This window comes from Theropithecus gelada, chromosome X (assembly GCF_003255815.1).
Source record: "Theropithecus gelada isolate Dixy chromosome X, Tgel_1.0, whole genome shotgun sequence".
NCBI classification, from domain to species: Eukaryota; Metazoa; Chordata; class Mammalia; order Primates; family Cercopithecidae; genus Theropithecus; species Theropithecus gelada.
Window position 1 is genome coordinate 103,643,757 of NC_037689.1, and position 15,072 is coordinate 103,658,828.

The 15,072-nt window shown below is 36.6% G+C and overlaps 1 protein-coding gene across 1 annotated transcript in view; it reads left to right on the plus strand.

Moving 5' to 3' along the window:
* Positions 1–15,072, plus strand: part of IL1RAPL2 (interleukin 1 receptor accessory protein like 2) — a 1,281,282-nt gene that overhangs the window by 1,220,191 nt on the left and 46,019 nt on the right. Inside the window, exon 7 of the mRNA XM_025372668.1 lies at positions 3,652–3,781. Coding sequence (XP_025228453.1) covers positions 3,652–3,781 — 130 coding nt within the window. The remainder of the gene's footprint in view (positions 1–3,651; positions 3,782–15,072) is intronic.

A 15,072-nucleotide genomic window follows, 5' to 3' on the forward strand; every position in this document is an offset into this window, starting at 1 on the left:
AGGCCAAATCAAAATGTGGGCCCAGGGAAGAAAGGATACGTTAACAGTAACATTAATATAAACTCTATGTTTAACTCCTTGGTAAGACTGGTGAAATTAAAATTAACCTGATTACGTAAGACAAAGATACACAATTTATAGATTTTTGTGGTAGAATTTCAGGCACCTAGTCAATAAGGTAGAATGAATTGATATGGTAAAGATCACCTCTTGTTCTAACTACAGAGAAATGCTGGTCAACATAAGGCAAAGAATTTACATGCTTAGCCCAACTGGAAAGCAAGTAAGGGAAATTCTCAGGCTTTAGTGATAAATAGGGAGATCAAAGTAAGAGAAAGAAGTATAAATTGAAATTGAAGATCTCCTGGAGATATCAAAACCAAATGTGGACATTCAGGGTATAAGGGCTTGAGTTCAGGATCTATGTGAAGTATGGAGTTAGAACACATCCCAGCAAAAATCTAGAAAACTGAATGATTTATAAACCCTGAAATCTATGAAATGGGGCCTAGAAAACTCTGCTTATTGATTCAGGAAAGTGTACAGAAAATTCACATTCAGTCCAGGGCCATGTCTATGAATCCAATGAAACATTTAAGAGAAACTGGAACTCTAAACCTGTACCGAGCATGGGTGTGGACTCTAAATTCACATAACTCATAAATGGCACAAACCCCCAAGCAAAGCAAAGAAATTGACAGAAAAACTGGTTCCAAACCAGTGAAACTTGTAGGGCCTTGGTAGAGGCAACCTTGGAACTTCTCTAAGGGAATTCCTCTAAAACCCTCAGCATCTGGGACTACCACAGAAAACAATCCCTGCTGTAAATGAAAATACAGAAATGAAATTATAAACTTCATAAGAAAATTAACCACCTTGATGGTGCTTCCCTTGACACAATGGAAAAAAACTGCATACCAAGAAGCAGAGATAATAGGACAATTTGAAGGAGACTTTAAAAGAGGTTGAAAATTGTTTAAAGAGAAAAACAGAATGGAAAAAATTGTTTGTCAAGAAAAGGCCAGTGATGGCTATCTGTGGCGTTTACAAAAATATGCAGCCCATTAAAGGATGGGGAGCAGAGTTAGATGAAAGTACTGAAGATGAAACTGTTGCCTTTGAGAAATTTTTAGAAAATCCTGGTAGAAGAGGAGATTAAGATAAGTGGTGAAAATAAAAAAAGATTTTATCTTTTCACCCTCACCTACAATTCTTTCACATCAGATAATTTGGTCTGTTTCTTTTAAAGTGTTTCTAACAGCAATGGTATGGCTTTGAAATGCAAATATAATCTGTTATCCAATTCATCAAAAGAAGTCACTCATATAACTGAAGAATGAGTGAAATTCTGATATTCGTCTATTGGTTTATTTCCACTTTTGTCATTAATGTTCATGAACATATTGACTAATACGCATATTGGAACTACACTTGTTTTTCATTTGCAAACATAGGTTCCACAAAAATCAGTGAAAGCACTCTGTGAGAATCAATTGAGTACATGGAATTTACCATAACATATTGTGTTTTGTTATTATTTATGTATTTTATAAACGCTGTGACATCCTTCATATCCACAAAATTTGTAAACTTATGTATTTACATGCATATTATTTCCAGAAAGCCAGTTTTAAATATTTACCAATATACCACTGATGTATATCTTCATTATTTATAAATGGTAGGACTTATAAGATGTGGCTCCTACTCCTCTCCAATTGCCACTTCCTTCTTAAATCCCCCCATCTACCCACCAGACACAGACACACAGAGGCACACAAACTCTACTACCATCACAACGTCATCACATTTTGATTTACCTCGCAGTTTTGTTTGGAAAAGTTTTGGCTCTAAAATCCAATAAAACTCAATGATACATAGATGTTTGAACTCTTTCCCCAGAGACTCTCCTGAACACATTGATAATTTGAGTTTATTCATTTCAAGATGTGTCCAGCAAATACAGGGCTGTAAAATTTAAGACTGTTGAGATTTCTAGATTTTTAAGATCTCTGAGCAGCCTTCTCACAATGCAGATGTTCACAGAGCTCTCTGATAAGAGAAATTGGGGAATTATAGCGCAACGAGAGCCAATCCACTGCATGTACGCCACTTTGCAAGAAGCTTCACTTACTTTATTACATAGCACTGAGGCAGCACCTCACAAAGTTCTCTTTATTTTGATAGTCTTCAACCTACTTTAGATGCAAACATAAGTTGGCTGTCTCTACTAACAGGTCACATAGTAACATAGGAATTACTCTGAAAATGCCTGGAGGCAAAACCGTACAGCAGCAAATAGATAAAATGTTAGATAAGAGTTTGTGCCTAAGCCAGATTTTAGAAATCCCTTGAAACATTATGTTTCAGGTTATTTGCCCAATAAATGCAGAGATCCCTTTCATGCCTTTTAGAGGAGGAGGTGCCCATCCCCTGGCACACATTGAGTCTCTGTATCTGGCATAAGAGCTGATCACTTTGGGACTCTCCTCAGAGTATTACATATGATGTTTGGATGGTTTTCCTGTTTTCAACCATTGACAAGAGGCTTCAGGATATTTATTCAACATTTGTAGAAACTAGACTGCTGAAATATCTGTCTCTTGTGTTTATTTGACAAGAATCTGTTTAATGGGAGAGTAAAAAACATTCCTTCCAGGAGAAATTGCAGCAATTGTCAGTACCTATGTGTAGTGCCAAGAAAAGAGCAGTCATTTTTTGATAGACCACCTCAAGGAGGCCCCATTTTACACAGTGCCTTCATTCTGACTTCTTGTTCTATCCAGGCTCCCAGCCACTTGGGTGCTTCCCACTCACACTGAAGTGAATCTTCCCATTCAGTCACCAAACTCAAATACCACTCTTTTCTGGCAACCCCAGACAGACATACCCAGAAATAATGCATTCCAGCTATCTAGATATTAATATTTCTTAATCCAGTCAATTTGATGTCTAAAAGTAACCATTATAGTTTATATTACCTAATTTTTCTTAAAACATGTAAAAATCAGAATAAACAAATTTCCATGTAATTTTAATAACAGTGGAGAGTATATTATGATATGTCTTCTCACCAACCAAAAATTAACTTATACTTTTGATTAATGTTAGCTTCAAGGGTAAGTTCAAGTTAGCAGTGCTTAATATTCTCAAAAATAAAGAAAAAAGATAGTCTTTTCATTTGTTTTTTTCATATTATAAGAAGGAGGCAGTAAAAATAAACAGTTTTAAAACCTGAGTAACAAACAGCTTTGGGAACACAGGGAGACCCTGTGTGGTCCCAACTACTTGGGAGGCTGAGGTGGGAGGATCACTTGAGCCAGGGAGGTCAAGGCTGCAGTGAGCTGTGGTTGCGCCACTGCACTCCAGCCTGGGTGACACAGCCAGACCCCGTCTCAAAAACAAACAAACAAACAAACAGAAAACTGAGTAACTTTATTTTCTCACTTTTGATTATACTTTGAATTTAAGACTTTTCTAGAAACCCTCATAACTATTTAAAATTTTTCTCAGGTACAATGATAAGATGACTAGAAAAATAGTTGAAAATTGGGTCACCTCTGAGTTTTCCTTTGGATGTTAAATGGTCGCTTCCTGTCTCCCACTGATAATCAGGAGTCATTTGCTCATTTATTTTTCTCTCATTCTCAGGTAAGCCTCTGAACATTCCCTGCAAAGCATTCTTCGGATTCAGTGGAGAGTCTGGGCCAATGATCTACTGGATGAAAGGAGAAAAGTTTATTGAAGAACTGGCAGGTCACATTAGAGAAGGTGAAATAAGGTAGAGAGCTTGAATTGCTTATCTTTTTTTGCTGTCTTTGCAGTTATGTAATGAAACATCCTACAAGGGATTCTGCTCAGGATTTTAATTACAACTCCAAATCATTCCATTGTCTAAAAGCTGATGTTATGGAGAAACCAAGGATGACTGCCTTAAGAAATGCCAATGTGCAAGCTTCTAACATAAGTAGATTTTTCTCCCATTTAAAGATTTTGTCACCAGGGTATAATGCCCCTCCAAAAGCTACCTAAGCAAATGTCTTTGAGTTTCTAAAGCTAAAACCACTGGTACTCCAACAGTCACAGCAAAGTTCCAGTCTTCGAAGGTGACTCCTCAGACCACTGTGCAAATTGTTCATTTTCCACCTGGGAACAGACAACTTCATATGTCATAAGTGTAAAGATGCAGTGGCAATGGTAAGCTGGTGCTCAGCCAAAATAACTGTTGACTCTTGTTGAATAGTGTTTATTTTTTCCCAATATCTAATACTTATCCTGAAAATACTGATCCTTCAATTTAGTACATGTTTAGACCTCTTTTCACTCTCCTGTTACGCAAATACCTCCCTTGTTTTGTAGATATCAATCTATTGGTTTTCTAATTCTATTTAGTACTTTCTCATTTGTACAAGAAAGATATAAAAATATAGGTAACCTTTCCTGACTCACTTAGTTTATGAAGTTTCTCTTTGGTTTCAGAGATGATGATGTGTAGTGTATGTTCCTGATTCTGATAGGAATTGGGATTCTTCCCTCTTCACTCCCATTAAGAATCATGCAGTGGAAATTAATCTAAAATTTTAGTACAATTAATGTTAAAATTTATTCCTTCAGTTTTCTTATTGAATATGCAGCAGCACAAATGAGACAAGTACGCTTTGTATTATTTACTATGTTTAAATATTATTTATAATTACTCTCATGACAATTTCTCTCTATGTGTCCACCCAATAACTCTTCTCTAGGGGTTTGTAACTTTGAAGGTCTGTGAACCCCTTAAGAGTCTATGCAAAATATTGACTATAGGAGCATATTTCTAGGCAAAATACACATGAAAAGGTGTTTGACATGTTTAGTAATCAAGGAAATGTAAACCAAAACCACATGATACCACTTTATACTCACTAGGATGCACTAGGATGGCTATAATTTAAAATGTCAGATTATAGGGTGAGCACAGTGACTCAGGCCTATAATCCCAGCACTTTGGGAGGCCAAGGTGGGTGGATTTCTTGAGCTCAAGAGTTCGAGACTAGCCTGAGCAATATGACAAAACCCTGTCTCTCCCCCATTCCCCACCAAGAAAAAAAAAAAATATATATATATATATATATATATATATGTACAAATCTTAGCCAGGCATGGTGGTATATGCCTGTAGTCCCAGCTACTTGCTACCTGGGAGGCTGAGGTAGGCGGATCACTTGAGCCCAGGATGTTGAGGTTGCAGTGAGTCATGATTGCTCTACTACACTGTAGCCTGGGTGACAGAGCTATACCTTGTCTCAGAAAAAAAAGTCAGATTATAACAAATGTTGGTAAAGATATGAAGAAATGGGAAACCTCATACACTGCTGGTAGGAATAGCCCTCCTAGGGATATAAACAAAGTAAATCAAAACATGTGTCTACAAAAAACTTGTCCATGAATGTTCATAGCAGCATTGCTCATAATAGACAAAAATGAAAACAACCTAAATGTCTATCAACTAAGGAATGAATAAATAAAACGTGATACATTCATACAGTTGAATATTATTTAACCATAAAAAACGAAATACTGGCATATACTGCAACATGAATGAACCTTGAAAATGTTCTCAGTGTAAGAAGCCAGAAACAAACAAACAAAATAAACACATACTATATGATTCAATGTATATAAAATATCCACAATAAGCAACTTTATAGAAACAGAAAGTAGATTACTGGGTGCTTAGGGTCAGTGGGGAGGAATGGAATATAGATGTGATAGCTAAAGTCTATGGTTGTGTTTTTGTATGTGTGATAGAATACAACATAACATAAAATTCATCATTTTAAAATTCACAATTTAATGGCATTCAGTACATTCAGAATTCATACAACCACCACCACTTTCTAGTTCCAGAACATTTTCATCACTCTAAAAGGAAACGTTATACCCATTAAGCAGTCTCGGGCTTCTTTGTAAGATAATGCCTGTAATCCCAGCACTTTGGGAGGCCGAGACGGGCGGATCACGAGGTCAGGAGATCGAGACCATCCTGGCTAACACAGTGAAACCCCGTCTCTACTAAAAAATACAAAAAACTAGCCGGGCGAGGTGGCGGGCGCCTGTAGTCCCAGCTACTCAGGAGGCTGAGGCAGGAGAATAGCGTAAACCCGGGAGGTGGAGCTTGCAGTGAGCCGAGATCCAGCCACTGCACTCCAGCCTGGGCAACAGAGCGAGACTCCGTCTCAAAAAAAAAAAAAAAAAGATAATGAAAATATTATAAAATTGACCGTAATGATAGTTTCACGTCTGTGAATATTCTAGAAAACGAGGAATTGTTTACTTTTAATGGGTAGATTACATGGCATATAAATTTTATCTCAATAAAGCTGTTTTTCTTAAAAAAAAAAAAAAAAAAAACCCTTGAAATTAATTGCCTGATACAGAACAGATTTTCAGAAATAAATAATGGGTATATTACAAATGATTCTAAAGTATTAATTGCCATTTATACTTTGAAGTTTCTAATTAGTAACACTTTATTAGGGAATTTTAACTTAATATTTATTTGAAATCAATACAACTGAATTCATTTTAAATTGTTATAGAAGATACATGTTTAGGATTACTGTCAATGTATCTATGTATAAAAGACCTTAAGGGTCACTTTTCATTCTACAGAACAAGAAACTGGTCCCCAAATGGATGTGTGATAGGTACACTAGTACATAGTAGCAGAAGTTCCATCACCAAAAAGCTCAGACATGTTTTGTGATCAAGGGTACTAATTATACGAGCCTAAGATAATAATCTCCCTTTTTGTATGTGTGGCTGCATATAACTTTTAAAATAAACAGCTTTATCAGAGTATAATTGACATATAATAAATCACACAGTTTAAAGTGTGCAATTTCTAAGGGCAGACTGATATGTATACACCTGTGAAACCATCACCACAATGAAGATAACATATTAATCACCCCCATGTTTCCTGGTGTCCCTTTGAAATCCCTCCCTCCTGCACATCTCCAACAACAGGGATCTTCCTATCACTATAAATCTGTCTGCCTTGTCTAGAATTTTATATAAACAGAATCATACAATAGGCGCCTGTTTTTTTCTGGATTATTTCATGTAGCAAAATTATTTTGAGATTTATCCCAGCTTGTTATATGTGTCAATAGTTCATACCATTTTTATTGCCAAATAGTATTCCATTATATGATTATACAGAAATTATTCTTCTCTTCACCTGTTGATGGACATTCAGGTTGTTTCCAATTAGAACTATTATGAAAAAATCTGCTAAGAACGTTCATATACATATCTTTGTATGCACATATATTTTCTTTTCTCTTGCCTGAATAGCTAGACATGGCTTGCTTGAATTGTATAGTAGACATATAATTAATTTTTAGTTTATTCTTTAAATAAAATTTAAATCATTTTTAAACAAACTTTATTTTTTAGAATAATTTTTGATTTATAGGAAAATCATGAGGATAGTATATAGAGTTCCTATATACCCGATACCCCGTTTCCCCAATTATCGACATTGGGGACTGCTCCATGTCTAGGTATCCAGGCAGGAGAAAAGGAAATATATGTGTATACAAAGACATGTATACGAATGGTCATAGCAGCTTTCTTCATAATAGTCCAAATTGGAAACAATCCAATGTCCATCAACAGGTGAATAGATGAGCAAATTGTTGTATAGTCATATAATGGAATATACTTGGCAATAAAAAAGGAATGGGCCAGGAGCGGTGGCTCATGCCTGTAATCCCAACACTTTGGGAAGCCAAAGTGGGTGGGTCATGAGGTCAGGAGTTTGAGACCAGCCTGGCCAAGATGGTGAAACCCGGTCTCTACTAAAAATACAAAAATTATCTGGGCGTGGTGGCAGGCGCCTGTAATCCCACCTACTCAAGAGGCTGAGGCAGAGAATTGCTAGAACCCAGAGGTGGAGGTTGCAGTGCATTGAGATCTCGCCACTGCACTCCATCCTGGGTGACAGAGCAAAACTCCGTTTCAAAAACAAAAGGAATGAACTGCTGACACATATCACATATATATGTATATATATATACACACACACACATATATACACATATATATATACACACACACATACATATATATATAAAGTGTACTAATTCAAAATGAATCAGGCTAGGTGCGGTGGCTCACGACTGTAATCCCAGCACCTTGGGAGGCCGAGGTGGGTGGATCACCTGAGGTCAGGAGTTCGAGACCAGCCTGGCCAACATGGTGAAACCCCGTCTCTGCTAAAAATACAAAAATTAGCTGGGCATGGTGGCGGTGGTGGCAGGCACCTGTAATCCCAGCTACTCGGGAGGCTAAGACAGGATAATTGCTTGAACCCAGGAGGCAGGGGTTACAGTGAGCTGAGATCATGCCATTGCACTACAGCCCAGGTGATAAGAGTGAAACTCCATCTCAAAAAAAAAAAAAAAAAAAAAGAATCAAAATTAATACATTGTTATTAACTAAAGACATTTCTTTACACATCTTTCTTTAGTTTTTGTCTACTGTCCTTTTTGTTCTGCAGGATTATTTAACTTTTTACGAATCCACCTAACTGTATTCCAAACTGGTTATACCATTTTACAAAAGAAAAGGGAGACACTGCTGCTGTCTCCGGCAGCAAATGATTAGAGTTGGTGGGAGACAAAACATATATACATGAATTGGATAAATCCTGAACAAGCCACCATATTAGCGGCCAAATGAGTCAACCAGCTAGGAAATGCTATATAGGAAGACAACCTTTCAGAACTTGCACAATGACATTGTTTAACTGATTTTGTTACATCCTCATTCTCCACCAACTCCCCCAGGAAAATAACTATATTAGCAGTGACGGAAAGTTACAGGACATTTATTTTGAAAATTTTACAAGACCCCACTAGCTAACTAAAGTCACCTTCACAGAAGTGCCAACAAAAAGGCAGAAATTCCCAGCCAACATAAATATAGAGTCACTCATTTTGTAATATAGTCACGAGTAGCCTAATGATGGGGATGATGTTGTATGTAATACATTATTAGGTGATTTCATTATTGTGCAAACATCAAGTGTACATATACAAACCTAGATTATAGCCTACTACACACCTAATCTATATGGTATAGCCTATTGCTCCTAGGCTACAAACCTGTACAGCATATTATTGTACTGAATAGTGTAGGCAACTGTAACACAATAGTATTTGTGTATCTAAACATATCTAAACAAAGAAAAGGTACAGTAAAAGTACAGTGTTATAATCTTACGGGGCTACCTTTGTATGTGCAAGACATCATTGACTAAAATGTCATCATTCCACTTTCACATGTCTTGTGTGAACTGTGATCTATTTGGAAGTTTGTGTGGTTTCTAGAATTCTTTCAGTCTATAGCCATTTATGCTAATACAGGAACTAATTAATTATGTCTTCTAGCCTCCAAAGTCCTTGAAACAAAGCATACAAGATTTTATACAGCACAGCAAATTGGAACAAATCCAGCATTTTAATAGAAAAAAAAATTGCTAATCATACTATTAAGGTGAAGCAAGAGAAGATTCACATTTTTTCATAACCCATATACTTTCTTTATAAGGAAGAGTTCTGATGGCAGAATACTGAGAATTTTTAATTAGGGGATTCCTCTCAAAGGCATTTCTGGAAACAAAATTTATTTCTGGATGCATGGCCCTTGTTCAGTGCTGTCTCTGTCTGTACAGGACACTGCTAAAAAATACCTTATGCTAGGTAATTTATAAACAACAGAAATATATTAGTCAAAGTTCTGGAGGCTGGGAAGTCAAGATCAAGATGCCTGCAGATCCAGTGTCTGGAAAGGGCCTGTGATGGCTGGGGTAGCCCTGAAAATCTCTAGAATTCCTTCTTCTATTTTCTTGATGAATAGCCTCTGGCTTCCTTATATCTATACTAATCTTATCAAATGTTTTCTTGGCCACACTCTTCGTGTTCTCTATTTAACACACTTTTTCATTCTTTGCAACATGGCTGGGCTGAGAATGTCCCAAATCTTTAAATTTTGCTTCCCTTTTGATTATAAATTTCATCTTTAATTCATTTTATTCTCTCATTTTACTGTAGGCAATCAAGAGAAGCCATGCCACACCCTCAATACTTTGCTTAGCGATTTCTTTCACTAAATATCCTATCACACCACTCACAAGTTCTACCTTCCACAAAGCACTAGGACATGAAGAAAATTCGTACAAGTTCTTTGCCATTTTATAACAAGGATGGCTTTCACTTCAGTTTTTAATAACTTGTTTCTCCTGTAAGTCTGAGCCCATATAAAAATGACCTTTACTGTCCATATTTCTATCAATATTCTGATCATGACCACTTAAGTAATCACTAAGGAGACTGAAACTTTCTCTACAGTTCTCCTCTTCTATTGAACCCTCACCAGAATTGCTCCTTACAGTTAGTTCATGTTGATATAGGCTTTTCCTAGCTGGCTCCTCCAAATTATTCCAGCCTCTGTTCATTACGAAGTTCCAAAGCCATTCCACATTTTTTTTTAACCAGAGCACCCCACTGTCAGCACCAATTTTTGTCTTAATCCATTTGGGATTCCATAACAATATACCTTAAATGGGTAATTTATAAACAACAAAAATTTGTTGCCCACAGTTCTGGAGGCTGGGAAGTCCAAGATCAATATGCTGGCAGATTAAGTGTCTGGTGAGGGCCTGTTCCTCGTGAATGGAGCCTTCTGTGTGTGCTCACATGGCAACAAGGGCAAGGGAACTAATTCATGCTTCTTTTATAAGGGCACTAATCCCATTCATGAGGAGGGGAGCCTTCATGATTTAATCACTTCTCAAAGGCCCCAACTCTTAATACTATCACAATGGATATTAGGTGACAGCATATGATTTTTGGGAGATCACAAACATTTAGACCATAGCAAGGGCAATGCTTTGGGCCCATTTAAAAATTGAATCATAGCTCTTATGTTGTCCACACATTTCAAAATTGCATTGTCTAATATAACCAAGCGGTGATGATGTAAATAAATAGCTCTCAGGCAGTTGACTTGTGGAGAAACTTCCCCAGAGGCACTGGATCTGGCAGGAGGACTAGCCCCTCTGCCTAGGTTCTCAATTTCCTGTGTAGCAGCCGGATCCTAGAAATATGTGTTACAACTTTTCATTTCTTAGTTTGCCACAGAGGAATAGAGGACTTAAAATGATACCTAGTAAAAAAAAAAAGCTTAGATATTTACTGAGGGCTTGATGAGATAATGTCACTAGGACTTCAGTAAGTATAACGTCTGTACTCAGCATTTCCCCTGCAGCTTGAATAGCATTTTGGATCAAATCCTGTCTAAGATTTTGTAGTTCTCATTTGTTTGCTCTCTGGGTCAGTTTCACCACTGTGGTCCCTAGCCTCTCCTGATTTTCAGCCCATTGCCAAAGCTCTTAGACTCCACTTTGGGCATACAGATTCCCCTTTATCTCCCTTTAAGCAGAGATTGGCACAGTTCTCCTATGCCTCTGATGTTGCTAAGAGACTAAGCCACAAGGAAATCTGAACCCAAATGTGGTAACCATTCACAACTGCTAGTCTATCCCACACAACTGCATCACAACCCTTTCACTAACTCCAGAAGATATAATTTATAGAGATGGTAAAATAATTTTATGTGTGCAATAACATAAGATATAATTGCACAAGTTTGGTTATTTATTTCTACGATTTTAAAATCATTCCAACAATCTGCTCTCTGCCAAGCTCTACCATGTTTATTCAGAGAAGTCAAATAATTATTTTGAGGAAACCTAGTAGGAATCATAAGGGGAAGACTTCTTTCTTTCTGTCCTTCTGTTAAAGCTTAATGGGAACTGCTGCAAAGGAGGATCAGAGAATACCTGCAAAGTGTCCTTTGGGGATAGTGATTCTAGGAAGGCCACCTCAGTCCTGTACCACTACAGAATTTCCTTCTTATCAATCTTACAAGAAGCTTGAGAATTTTGTTTTAAAGAATTTGCTAGTGAGGCATGTATTCTACATATCTAATTTAAAAAGTCAGAAAAATTGAACCAGTCCTATTAAACAAGAAATAATAGTATTTTAGATTGCCTACAGGGTTACGCATTGCATCTGATTGTCAAAAAGGACTACATGAATTTCAAGACAATTGCTTTGTCCCAACAGAGAGTCATTTTCAATTATAAATCTCACTTTACAAATAGCCCTATCAATACCTAATGTTTTCTTCCTCAGGCAATACTATAAAACAGTTTACCAAATCTTTTCTAATTCTTGGCCTGAAAAACATATTCAATTTATCTTAATGTTTTCAGAAAAGCTTATTAAAATGCAAATAATTTTATTTACCTTCAGTTCCTGAAAGGCTGTGAGATGAATATGGTCTTTGCTTGTTTGTTTTAGTTTTGGTTTCTTCACTGCTGCTTTTTACCACTTTCTGGTCTTCTGTTTCATTCCTTTACCTTAACATCCTCTTCTTGCATGAGTGAAATGCTCTAATAAAGGAGGGAATATGATATAGGCATGAAAATTTTTATTCTTAAAATAAGATGAGTCTATCTTAAAGACCAAAACTAACCTAGTAATGACCCACAAGACACAAGAGCTATGATTCAACTTTTAAAAAGCTTTTTAAAAAGCAATATGAAGCTGTGAATATGTTGTTTGTCCCTAAAATACAGAGGAAATAATTGGATTCCCAGGCAGCCCTAGTGAAAATGATGAGGTATATTTTGGCAACTTCTCACACAATTTTTAATGTCTTGAAGGACCCCACATGTCCTTGGTGTTCCCAAAGTCGAGGTTCAAAAAGTATTTTCCTTTCTTCCACTCTCAGCTTAACCCACTGGAAGAAGAAATACAGACCAATCACCTTGCTTTAATTTAAATAGATTTCAAATCTCATCACACCTGTATATGAATGTATACATTATAAACAGCATAGTTTTACCTAGGGCCGTCCTTAATTTCTAGTTAACTAAAGGTACGTTTTTGAAGGAGTGGTGAATACTATTCATGATTCCAGGGTTGGTCTTAGCCTTGATCTATGCATAAAATACTACAAGTCTACCTAAAACATGTTTGTTGTTTCTCTTCATTTATTGAGCAGACTTTAGATGCTCAGTCCCAACTATGTTGTGTTGGGTTGTAAGCTACTCTAGACAAAAACCTATAATTAGTAAATAATAATAATAATCCCAGTTCATCCTTTTATAGTACACTGCATATTGCAAAAGCATTTCACATCTTAAAACATATTGGATAACCATAATAACCATCTGAGATACATAGTATTAGCTTTATTTTGCAGATAAAGAAACTGAAGTTTAGAGACTGAGGAAGAGCTGCTACCCTTTAGTGATTGAGAGTTCCTGTAGGACTAGACTGAATTCATCAAAGCTAGCAAGAATCCTCAATTGTCCAGAATGTTTTGTTGTACTCCACATTTAGATTATAAAAAGTCAAAATCTGTCTGGGACTGAAAGAGTGAAAATTGGTGTGGACTGAGAATAAGCAGCCCTGCTATTAATCAGGCTTGGAAGACAGACAGATAAAGCCAGCTGCAAAGTTAGCAGAAAATACTGCTTCTCCCAAGGTCATGCAGCAGTTGTAAAATGCCATAACGACCCCCTTCTCCTTTGAGTGACTACTGCTTTCTTACCAGTGATGCCCCAAACCTGCTTTGCTGCTTACATTTATTACCAGGGATACCCAACTGCTAAGCTATCCTTGCCCCATAAGAGAACCTAGTCCATAGTTAACCACCATTTCTTCCAATCGTGCCTCAGAAACTCCAACCAATTCAGGATTTACCCCTGCTTCCCTAAGACCTCATCAGAATCTTTCAGTGTAAATGTAAACATTACAAAACTTTCTTCCTTCCTTCAATCAAGGATTAATCCGTAGTTCCTCTAGAATGCCCCTCCCTCAATGCATTGAGCCAATAAATCTGATTTTGTCAGACTCTGGGCATGATGCTGGACTTTGACTGATAATGCTTTAATGGGGGGGGGGGGGGGGGGAAACAAATAACACCAAGAAAGAGATCTTGTTTAATTGAACATTTTAATTTTTTAAAACATACCTCCCATCCTTAATTTTATCAATCGTCATTCCTGGACAATGATTACTCATACTCAGGATAATGACACAGAAACTCTGCAAGATACCTAGCCATCAAAAGAAGACTCAGAATAGTTCAAGGGACCATTTACGATGAATGGAAATTGGTCTTAGACATTTTACAATTATTTACCTCAATTAAGATACCAACAGGACTTTCTATTTAAATTTCAGGTGAACAGAAAATTCAATTAGCCAGAATTTCCATCCCTGAACAATTCCATTAACTAAGATTTCACTAAAATATCATTGCATTTGTGTTTTTTTATCTGAATGTTATGTTATCATTCCCTTCAGCATTGCTTATTTTACTTATGATCTTTAGGATAGCAGGGAACACCCACATGTAAATATTAGTACAATGTCTGGTAGAGCAGATTGCTGCTTACAAATAAGTACTTTTTGATAATGAGGACAGCAGAAGTATGAGTAGTGATATTGATAATATGGGCAGACACTGAAGAGTATAAACTCTCTGGTGGCAGTTCAACATCTTTATAAAACATTCAAAGTACCAAGTCCCCTGGAAGAAACTGGAAAGTAATTTGGAATCTCCCTGCTAATAAAATATTTACTTTTTTACTTTCTCCTTTCACTGCCTTAGTTAAATTTATTAGAGGAAGTCAGTAATGAGTAATAATGCACAATGGTTTGAGATAATATTTGTTTATTAATACTTCCCAGCTTACCACAATGCCAGGCACATATAACTTTTAAAACATCTGTTTAATGGCATTGAATTGTACTAAAATGCATTAACATAGTGTCTTTCTAGCATTACACACACACACTGTAATTTTTAGAGCAGATTTAAGTTCACAGCAAAATTGAGTGGAAAGTACAGAGTTCCCATATTACCCCCAAGACTCCCCTCACCATCAATATCCAGCACCACAGTGGTGCATTTGTTGTATTCTATGAACCTACATTGATACAT